General features: G+C 54.5%; 1 protein-coding gene across 1 annotated transcript; it reads left to right on the forward strand.

The window, feature by feature from the left end:
- Positions 1-3,251: 3,251 nt before the first annotated feature.
- On the forward strand, positions 3,252-7,009 carry REEP4 (receptor accessory protein 4). Its single transcript, XM_011281451.4, has 8 exons — positions 3,252-3,791; positions 4,561-4,633; positions 5,018-5,094; positions 5,189-5,309; positions 5,737-5,850; positions 6,257-6,392; positions 6,553-6,707; positions 6,794-7,009. Exons 1-8 carry the CDS (start codon positions 3,760-3,762, stop codon positions 6,857-6,859), a joined length of 774 nt encoding a protein of 257 aa, XP_011279753.1. The 5' UTR covers positions 3,252-3,759; the 3' UTR covers positions 6,860-7,009.
- The last annotated feature ends 3,483 nt before the right edge of the window (positions 7,010-10,492 follow it).

Below are 10,492 nucleotides of genomic sequence, written 5' to 3' on the forward strand. Positions count from 1 at the left end.
TTGCTGGCTCTCAGGTGTCCAGTGGCTTTGGTGGTAGCTGTTTCACTGAGAACAGAGCCAGGGCTGTGCTCTCTGTCCCTGCTGTTCACGGAGGTGTTGGGGGGGGGGGGCAGCATTAGTGTTCAGACTCCCTTCTTCCATGTTCTCTTTCCTTGGAGGAGCAAGTGGGCACCCCAATATCAGCTGGTCCTGGAGTGAGGAGTTCATGGTGATGATACTCAGGTGCAGAGAAAGTGTGACTAGTCTCTACCACCTGTGGCTGACTCATGACCCAGCTGTTTCTTCCTGGAGATCACAGTCTCGGGGCCCACTGAGATTGGAGTCTGTCCCTCTGTGAGGTCAACTCCAACCAACATAGCCAAAGACAAGCTCAGCAGTCCCTCTCCTCTCCTCTCCCCTTCCCCCATTGCTGCCAGCCCTGCCCTATGTGTGAGATTTCAAGCAAGTTGACTGATTTCCCTGGCCTTTGGTTTCTCCTTCTGTAAAGTAGATAATAAAACGTACACTGTCAGTTCTTGATTCTGCCACTTACTAGCAGTGGTGGCCTCAACCCTGTTACTTAGCCTATTTGTATCTCAGTTTTCTCATCTATGAAAGGTGGATAATCGAGATACATACCTGACAGGGTTAGTGTGAAATGTAAATGCATTAAATATACAATACATTAATATATGAAAGACCCTTGGAATAGTGTGTCTGTCACAGAATTATGATTTGTATTGGTCTTTAGGACCATATGAGATACAGAGGTGGCTCCGAGAAGAGTGCTTGGTGGGAGAGAAGGTTGATCTTTGGGGAGAATTGCCGTCTGTGGCTGAGGGTTCCTTAGCCATCAGTCTCAGAGCCCCTGTGCCTTATGTCTCACCTGTAGCCTCAGATGCCCAGCCAAGCCTGCCCCTGACCAGTCCTCAAAGTGGAGTCTCATAGGTGACATGTCTGGGTTTCCACCTCTTCAAACCACATTCATGTGTTCTTGGCTTAGCAGGTGCCCCTCAGGCCCCACAGCCATACTGTCCTGGGAATTCCTGTTCTGCTTTTTCAAATGGGCAATGGACCCTCATATTGTGCCAGGGAGAAGTTGCCAGGGAAAGTGGGTTGAGTCTCTCAGACACGTTGGCACTCTGTTGCCCAGTAGGAAGATAAACATCATTCTGTCACTTCCCCCCAGGACTCCTTCTAGGGGTGGGAGACACTTCTCTCCCCAAATGCCCAGCTTTCTGCTATATGCCTGCCTGGTCACCTGCCCTGGGGGTTCATCTGTGTGTCCAGAGAGTTGCTCAGCAACCCAGTGTAGCTGGGTGACTGTGTCAACATCTCATGACCAAAGGCCGTGAGAGGCAGAGTCCACTCACTCTGCCAAAGCCAAGAAGAATGATACCCCCCAGCTGCCAGCCACATGCCCCTCCATGCTGAGTCCTGCTCTCAGGAGCAAACCTCTGATGTCCCTTAGATTTCCTAAGCACAGTCATCAGGACCAGGAGTCTCCATGTGAGAGACCTTCCCGGCTGGGTAGCCTTCAAATAGGTACAGGGGAGGTCTTTGCCAGCAAGTAGGGGTAGATGCTGAGGTCAGGGCAGGTGACTCTGGAAGGCAGCTGGGAAGGAGGTGGTTCTGTAGCAGGTACCAAAGGACCCAAGGCACGCATGCACACAGTCAGCCTAGTACCCTTTTCTCCAGAGGAATGGGTGTCCCTTCCCTCTTCCGCAACCTCCTTGTTCCTTCTGAGCTGGCCCCCTATTAAGTCAGTCACATCCTTCTGCTCCAAGGACACAAGGATGTGTCTCCTTGATGAACCTCAACTTTCACCTCGATCACAATGTCTGTGCCTAGAGATAGATGGTGGGATCCTAGCCTGTGGTGTCTCTTGTTCTTCCAACATAGGGTGGGAGCAAGGCCCAGGGTGAGGGGGTGGTTAGATTGGAAGAGCAGGCCTCAGGGGAGTTTCTCCTGTGGGTCAGTTTCACTGCTAGCTCTCACACCCAGCAACACCAATAAAATTGATGATAGTAATTAAAAGAACATAATTACCACGAGTTTATTTATTCCCAGGAAGCCTCCTTTCCCTGGTCCCAGTCATTACCTGTTCCATCCTTTCCATAGGTGGTGGGTGTTAACTATAGCTCTAATAAAAAGTAATAACTGCCAAAGTTGCCCACCTCCATGGCTCTGGGGAACTCTGCTGTCTCCTTCACACCAGCCCTATGAAGCAGAGGGGAGGTGGCACAGGGTCTAGGTGGGGGAGGCAAGGTCCTCATTGCCCGAGGGAGGAATGGAGTGCTACGCAAAAGAGGTACAAGGAGTGCAATCCTATATACAAAGTTCTAGAGGCAACAACTTTTGCCTTCTCTTTTGAGCTTCCACCTTCTTCCCCATATGCACCTCCCCCCAGAGGAGCTTCTGAGTTCCCTGTCCCCTTCCAAGCTGGAGCTCAGAAGACTTGATAAGCCAAGCATTATCATCCAGCAATAAATACCACCAGGTGAAGTTACTTTTCATCGCAGAGGGAATGTATTTCCTAAATGGTAAAAAAGGGATCTTTGTAAAGCTCAAGACCCTGCATACAAAAACTTGCTACAAAGTGGCAATTGTTGATATGATTAAGCTCTTAGGGATATTTGTGTTCTTGACTCCCAGGAATAGGTGGAATTTCAAATTTCTGGTGAAGAAGGCATGGGGAGTGCGGGTGCTCAGGGCTCTGCGGAGAATCTCTCAAATCATCATGGTCAGCCCACCCAGATATGTGGGCTCTGGAGAGGTAACTCTGAGAGACGTCAACTCCTGAAGCCCACTCTTCAGGGTGAATCTCATGGGGATGTTGAGCCCCTCAGATCCCCTCTCCCTACTTCCTCCTGCTTTCGCTCTAGGTCAACTCAGCGTCTTTGAGGCACTCACGCATCTCCTGGCCCGGTGGTGCAAGACCTGGATTTGTCCAGGCCTAGCCTCCTTCCGAGTGTGCGTGAGCCTGGAAGCGGGGTCCTGCATCCATCCCATGCCCTTTCTCATTTTACAGAAAGGAAAGACAAGGCAAAAGGAGGAAGCCGGTTTTCTGAGAAAACTCTGGAATCCAAATTTCCTTCTTTTCCTCCTCCCCACCTTTTTGTCGCTGTTTCCCACCCTCTAATCTTTGCAATCAGGGCTGCTACTCAACCTATGGACCCCATCCACAAGTAGGAGGTGCATCGCCCCTTTAAGGGGCAGGCCCCTGGCCTCCCTGACCTCGTCCCGCCCCCTCAGGGGCCGCACTGCGCCTGCGCCGAGCGCCGGAGACCTGGGGTTGGGCAGAACCCAGTTCCGTGCAACTTTCAAGTGAGTTGGAAACTCCGCCCCGAGGCCGGAGCCGGTGGCCCAGCGCTCTGAGACCTCGGGGACCCGAACAAACGAAGGCCTTGACCGCAACCCGCTGCCTGGGACGCAGCAGCGCCGCGGGGAGCGTCGAACAGCTGGTTCTCCGCAGCAGGAAGTGCGGGTGGGAGCCGTAACTGCCCCGGCAGCGCGGCGAGGCGGCAGAGCGCGCCCGCCCTTACCGGCTCCCTAGTCGGTTTCTCCGAGCCCCGGCTTCCTCGCCTCAGCCCACGGGTCTCCCCATTCTTCAGGCTCCCTGCACTGCAGATTTAAGGGGCGGCCGGCTCCGCCTCTGCCAAGGGGCAGCCGGAACGCCCCTCTGGTTCTCGCCCTTCCGCTGATTACCCCATCCCAGCCCTGCGTGAGCGTCCCTCTAGGCATCTTGTAGGGGTTCTCCCTTCGTCCTGAGGCTGCGGGATGGTGTCCTGGATGATCTGTCGCCTGGTAGTGTGAGTATGGCCGCTTTCATACCCCCTCTACCTCCAGGTGCCAGGCCGCCCTTGAGGTGGAAGATGGGAACATCTGGTGGGAAAGGGGCTTTTAGTGCCCGCAAGGGTTAACGGACCTTCAGGCCTACCGCGTGGCATCGGGCACCCGTGCTTGTACTCTACCCCCAAAGCCTTCTTGGCTCATGGCGACCGCCCTCTCCCCCGCCCCCCGCAGTCACATACACTGCAGACAGGAGTGTGGGACAGAGGACCTCACACCAGCCTGCAGCCCCTTGGCAAACAAGGTGTTGTGGCACGTTGTGGGCGGAGATTTCAGGTGCCTGCTTCCTGTCTGAGCAGTCACATGACTCACCACCCTGGCCTCAGCCTCCCCACTCTGTCCTACCTTTCAGTACTCCAGCACCTGGCTCCAAGATCCCTGTCTGCAGCCTGGCAGTGCCAGGTCTGGTGGCCCTGATTGCGTGTCCATGGGAGGGGACAGCCTGGCCCTCTCACCAGCTCAGGAGCCTGCTTCCCACCTACCTGCTGTGTGTGCTCCCGCTCAATAATGCACCCATAGGCCACTGGTGCAGGCTTGGGCAGGCTTGGACTGTTTGTAAACAGCAGGGTGGGGAGGTGGCCTCCAGGGCACTGACTCAGGCACAGGTTGTGCAAGCCAAGCAAGAAGAACAGGGTAGGCCCTTGCTACTTCACACCTTTCAGGGAAGTGGCCACCTGGTGGGGGGGGGGGAGGGCATGATGCCCCTCATACTCGCCCTCTGTTTTCTAGGCTGGTGTTTGGGATGCTGTACCCAGCTTATGCTTCCTACAAGGCTGTGAAGACCAAGAACATACGTGAATATGTGAGTGTGGCTGTGGGCAGGAGAGCTTGGTTCAGGTTGGATGGGATGACAGTCAACCTTGGGGGGTATGGTAGGCCTTGGCAAGGTGGGGACGGTCTGACCTGGCCTCCCCTTCCTCCAGGAGCATAAGCAGGTGCGTGTAGAGTGGGTGTGGTTGGAGGGCAGGCTGTGGGGGTGCCTGTGCAGAATCTTGTGGGTGAAGCTTCTTGGGGGTGGGTACAGGAATGAGTGGCAGTTTCTCAGAGGCACCTCTCTAGGGCCAGCCAGGTGCCAGGAGAATGCAGTAGGACAGGCTCTCTGGAATCTCTGGGTCAGCCTGGGACAGGGGAGTTGGCTCTGCAGGCTCAGCTGTTGGCCTCTGACACCCCCCACCCCCACCCCCAGGTGCGGTGGATGATGTACTGGATAGTCTTTGCACTGTTCATGGCAGTGGAAACCTTCACAGACATCTTTATTTCCTGGTATGCATGCAGGGGGTCTGTGGGCTGTGGGGAGATGATGGCCCACTCTTGGCCCAGCTCCCTGGCTGACCTTACTCCCGCTGTGCTCTGACAGGTTCCCTTTCTACTATGAGATCAAGATGGCCTTTGTGCTATGGCTGCTCTCGCCTTACACCAAAGGGGCCAGCCTGCTTTACCGAAAGTTTGTCCACCCATCCTTATCCCGTCATGAGAAGGTACCTCGGGGGGAGCCAGGGAGGGAAACATAGGGGTGGGTGTGAAGGAAAGAGCCTTGGACTCGGGGTTCAGGACGCTGGGTGAAACCTGGGTTCTAATCTGACTCCTGCTGCCCTTCAGCTGTGGGACCTTGATAGAACCTAGTCTTCTTCCTCTTCTGTGATAATCAAATGGGGGCACAGGTGAATGAGCATTTGAAGGTGTGAAACACCAGCTGGAAGTTGTGTTGGGGATGGTGGGAGGAGGCTGAGCATGGTCATTCACTGAAGCATGGGAATGTCTGCTCTTGGTGTGGTTGCTAGTGCACTGTAGGCAGGGGTGGGCAGGGAGGCATGGCACACACTGGCTTCTCTGGGGCTGCAGAGGAGGAGTGACTTCAGTCTTCAGGTGTCCACCTGAGCTCTCTCCCCTTCCCGGCCCCTACAGGAGATTGACACCTGCATCGTGCAGGCCAAGGAGCGCAGCTATGAGACGATGCTCAGCTTTGGGAAACGGGGCCTCAACATTGCTGCTTCGGCTGCTGTACAGGCTGCCACCAAGGTACCTTGGGCCCCAGCCCTTCAGCAGTCCTCCCAACCTCGTGCCTTTTGGGCGAGTCCAGCTCTCTATCAGGGAGCTGAGAGAGAAGCAGCTGACCATGCCAGGGAACAGGATGAGAGGTGACAGTGGGGTGTTGGCAGGAGCGTGGAGCGGGAAGTTGACTTCCTTGGCTGGGATAGTGACTGAGTGGTTGCTCCTGCTCTCTGGGCCTGTTTCCTGTTGGTGCCACAAAGGCACGGGGCTAGAAGGTCACTGGGTTGCTTTTAGTTCTGAGGCCTATGCCCCAGTGATTACCCACCAGTCAGCCCTTGATTTTCCTGAGTAGCTGCCCCGACTCAGACCCCTTCCTACTAGGATCCCCTGCCCCATTCCTCCAGGTGATACTGTGGTTCCCCATCACTTGCAGAGTCAGGGTGCACTGGCCGGAAGGCTGCGGAGCTTCTCCATGCAGGACCTGCGCTCCATCCCTGATGCCCCTGCCCCTGCCTACCAGGATCCCCTCTACCTGGAGGACCAGGTACCTCGCCGCAGGCCGCCCATCGGTAAGTGGACAGAGAGATCCAGAGCTGTTCCGGAAGGAATGCCTCTTCCATGCAAACTGTGGCTTCCCTAAGGGTTAGAAGGAGGTCTATCTTGGCCCTGGGCCTTCAGACTATGGAAATGCCCAGCTTTGCCTTCCTGGCCTTCCTCTCCTCTATATAGGGTATAGGGCAGGGGGCCTGCAGGACAGCGACACTGAGGATGAGTGTTGGTCAGATACAGAGGCAGTCTCCCAGCCACCTGCCCGGCCCCGAGAGAAGCCTCTGAGCCGCAGCCAGAGCCTGCGTGTGGTCAAGAGGAAGCCACCCATGCGGGAGGTCAGTGGCAAGGAAGGCGCAAGGGAGGTGGGCTGTCCAGGTACTTAGCCTACCCCTCTCACGTAGTGCCTGCCCTCTCCCCGCAGGGCACCTCGCGCTCACTGAAGGTTCGGACAAGGAAAAAGACCATTTCCTCAGACATGAACAGCTAGGGTCTTCAGAGCCTGGCTCAGTCTTACCTCTTGCCTTGTGGAGCACCGGGTACTGTTTGGAGGGGACCTCTGGCTGCATGTCTGACCTACCTGCACCAGCTGCTCAGGCTCTGCCCCCTCGGCTCCTGCTGCTGGCTAAGGGCTGGGTGCTGCCCAGGCCATGCACAGGACTATACCTGTAATGTACCAAAGCAGGCTGGGCCCAGGATTCTATTTATTGTCTTTCTCATCCTTCTACCTTCCCGGTGTGTGGGACCAGCGCCCTTCTCAAACCTCTGCAAATGAAACCAAAAGTCCACCCAGCTGTGTTCATTCCTTCCTGTCCTTCAAAGTACTTGACAGTTTCCTCCAAGGCCTGTGTGTGTGTGTGTGTCTGTGTGTGTGTGTGTGTCCTGGTTGTACGTTTTATGTTGGTAAATGAGGTCACGTTTATGCAAGTTTTGGTAAATAAATACATAAAAGTGGTCTGTTTGTCCTGGTTTGTACTCCTGGTCCTCATATTATTAAACAGCTTTCTACAGGCCAGTCCAGGCCTAGGATGGGGGCTCAAGGGACAGACAGACTGCCAGAGGGGCCCAGTCTAATGGGGGAGGTAGCCATTGACATATAGTTGTAATGGGTCAAGTACTGTCACAGGAAATTCTTGGAGACCTCTGAGAACATAGATGGGGGACAGAGGGACAGCCCTAAGAGGGGTCAGAGTCTAAGAAGACTGCAATCAGGAGATGGGGTTAGATCTTTTTTTTAATTTTTATTTATTTTATTTTTTAAATGTTTATTTATTTTTGAGACAGAGAGAGACAGAGCATGAACAGGGGAGGGGCAGAGAGAGAGGGAGACACAGAATCGGAAGTAGGCTCCAGGCTCTGAGCCATCAGCCCAGAGCCTGATGCGGGGCTCGAACCCACAGACTGTGAGACCATGACCCGAGCCGAAGTCGGACGCTCAGCCGACTGAGCCACCCAGGCGCCCCGAGGAGATGGGGTTAGATCTTGATGGGAAGTAGAAGCCAGTGGGAACAGAGGTGCGGAGGGAGCTTGGGCAGCACAATAATCCCATGGGGACTAGCTGGAGCTGTAAACAGACAAGGCCTGGGGTGGTCTCTAGGCAGCTCTGGGGACATTGATTTCCTATAAACACCCAGGATAATGCAGAGAGCATTGCACCTCTTTGGAGTGGCCGTGAGAGGGCAGCAGTTGCCAAGGTCTGGGCTGCCCCTAGCTTCCAGGTCAAGGAGGGCGGGGTTGGGAGGCTGGCCAGAGCTCTGCCCTACAGGGGCCTGGCCGCTGGCTGGCTGGCTGGCTGGCTGGCTAGCTAGCTGGCTGGAGAGACGATGCAGAATGCTGGCCTGGCCTCCAATGGCTCTTTCTGCTGTTCCTTCCTGTTGTTTGTGGTCATTGGTCCTGTCTGCCCCCTTCACGGAGTCTCCCCTGTCCTGAGACCCAGGCTTTTTGCCAGAGCTCGCTCTACTCCATCCCCTCCTCTAATCCCTGGGGCAGTCAGTGCTGGCTTTGCCCTCTCCTGCTCCTGCTCCTGGGTGCTGGTCTCACTGTGGTGTCCCAGGGCTGCTCCCCTTGCCCACCCCATGCCTGTTCTTCCTTCCCACTTTTGATTAAGCAAAGAGGCGGGTGGGAAGAAGGGAAATGGTGTGGTAACCCGGAGTGACCTGAGGAGTGTGGATTAACTCTTGGTGTGGGGATTATCTGGGTTTTATTTGGGGAAGGCACTTAATCGGTCGGGGTGGTTTAGCTCCTCACGTATTGGTGTTCAATGACTTCCTATGTAGGCATTCCCTTGCATCATGGTGTTGCCTCATTTCTTCATTTCTTCATTCAGAAAGTCTGTTGAGCATCTATCGGGTACCAGGCGTGTTTCCAAATACTCAGAATGCAGTCTAGGAATGGCTAGCACCTAGAATGTGACTCCCCAGCAGGTGCTGCTCTAAGCCCCTAACACATTCACTTGATCTTCATGACAATCTCCTGAGGTAGGTACTATTATTATGACATCCATTTTACAAATAGGAAAACAAGGCACTGAGAGGGCAAGTGATTTGCCTGAGGTTACACAGCTAATAAGTGGCAGAATTAGGCTTTGAACCAGGCAGTCTGGCTCCAGAGTCAGTGTACTTAACCACTGTGCAGGACTAAAGTAAATGAGGCAAGAAGAAGGAGGTAAGTGTGTAGCAAACATGCAGTTGTGTGTGTAGTTGTGTGTGTAGTTGTGTGCCTGTCCTTGTGCTGGGCATTTTATAGGGATGATCTCCTTGAATCCTCCTGACGAGCCTGAAGGGAGGGGTTAGACCCATTTCACAGATGAAAAAACAGAGACTTGGAGAAGTGAAGCAACTTGTCCCCAGTCGTGGCTGCCTGTGGGTGGTGTCCCTGTTTCCTGAGGCAAGCTTGCCCAGAAGTTGCTGCGGTAGACGTGGAATGGCAGGATCCACACTCCCGAACTGGGGGAAGCAAACAGGAATGTGTGATGAACGGGCAAATGACACAAAAACTCCGAGGAAGGGGAAGGCCTGAAGTTAAAGGGTGTTGAGGGAGCTTTCGTGGGAGCTGGAGCTTCACCTGCCCTCATTCCTAGAATGTGCTTTGAGTGGGGAGCAGGGTCTTTTGGGCCCCTAGGCTGAAATGGTGACACTTTCTCAGGCCCAAGATCTCCACCTCCACCCCCCTCCCCACCAGCCTCTTTGCTAGCCTGGCTGCTCTGCAGCTCCTGCCTTTTCTGACTCCAGAGCGCTCAAGTTCATCTGTGCATCCACATCAGCCTCCAGGCCTTTGCTCCAGCTGTATGACTCTCCTGCCCTCTGAACAGTCTTTCTTTCCTGGCCCCCCATAGCCTTCCTTTGAGACCTGCTTTCTCCCAGAAGCCTTCCCTGACTTGCCAACTCCTCTTCAAGCTACTAAAGCTCCTGATCTCTGGCTGGCTCGCCAATCTTGGGCTCACAGTGGGCTGCGTGGGTGTGCCAGTCCCCAGCTGGCCTCCCTTAAACCTGATTTGCTTTGTAATCCCCACCTCATCCAACCGGACTGCCTCATACCTCCATGCCGTTCCCCCTGACATGATCTTCCGCCTCTACTCAACTCTCTGTCCTCCTCCTATGTGCCCTGTGAACCTCACTCAGACACCACCTATCCCAGGAAGCCCTCTGTGAGCACGCCCCCCTGCCTCCTTAGAGTTGGTCATCCAGACCACACCATAGCTATTCTTACATGAACCTCTCTCTGTTTTTGCCTTGAGCATATCCTATTTTCTCCCCCAATTCATTGTGGCTTCATAAAGAACAGACTTGCAACTTATTCACTTTTGTATCCAGCCTGGAATAAGTGGTGGTTTAGTCAAAGTGAGATGTCGTCGTATGTGTGTGGCTCAGTGAAGGCCCACTTATTCTCTGACTTGTGAGCTCCAGCATCACTTCCTCCGTGAAGCTTCCCCCCACTTCCCCAGGACTAAGAGCACCTCGTACTCATTTGTTAATATGCCGACTCCAACAGTCACCCCACAGTGCCCAGCACAGGGCCTGACATGTAAGAGGCCCCAGTGAATGTTTGCTGGTAAAAGAACAAAGGCACTAAGTGAGTATAAGCTCCTTGAGGGCAGGGATGGCCTGTGCTTTCATCTTTGTGC

The sequence above is a fragment of the Felis catus genome, chromosome B1, assembly GCF_018350175.1.
Source record: "Felis catus isolate Fca126 chromosome B1, F.catus_Fca126_mat1.0, whole genome shotgun sequence".
Lineage (NCBI taxonomy): Eukaryota > Metazoa > Chordata > Mammalia > Carnivora > Felidae > Felis > Felis catus.

Excerpts from the sequence above, each read along its gene's own strand:
- REEP4 (XM_011281451.4), top strand. The coding sequence starts at position 3,760 with ATGGTGTCCTGGATGATCTGTCGCCTGGTAGT. Across the intron at positions 5,095-5,188 it reads ACAGACATCTTTATTTCCTG|GTTCCCTTTCTACTATGAGA; the intron begins GTATGCATGCAG and ends GTGCTCTGACAG. Across the intron at positions 6,393-6,552 it reads TCGCCGCAGGCCGCCCATCG|GGTATAGGGCAGGGGGCCTG; the intron begins GTAAGTGGACAG and ends TCCTCTATATAG.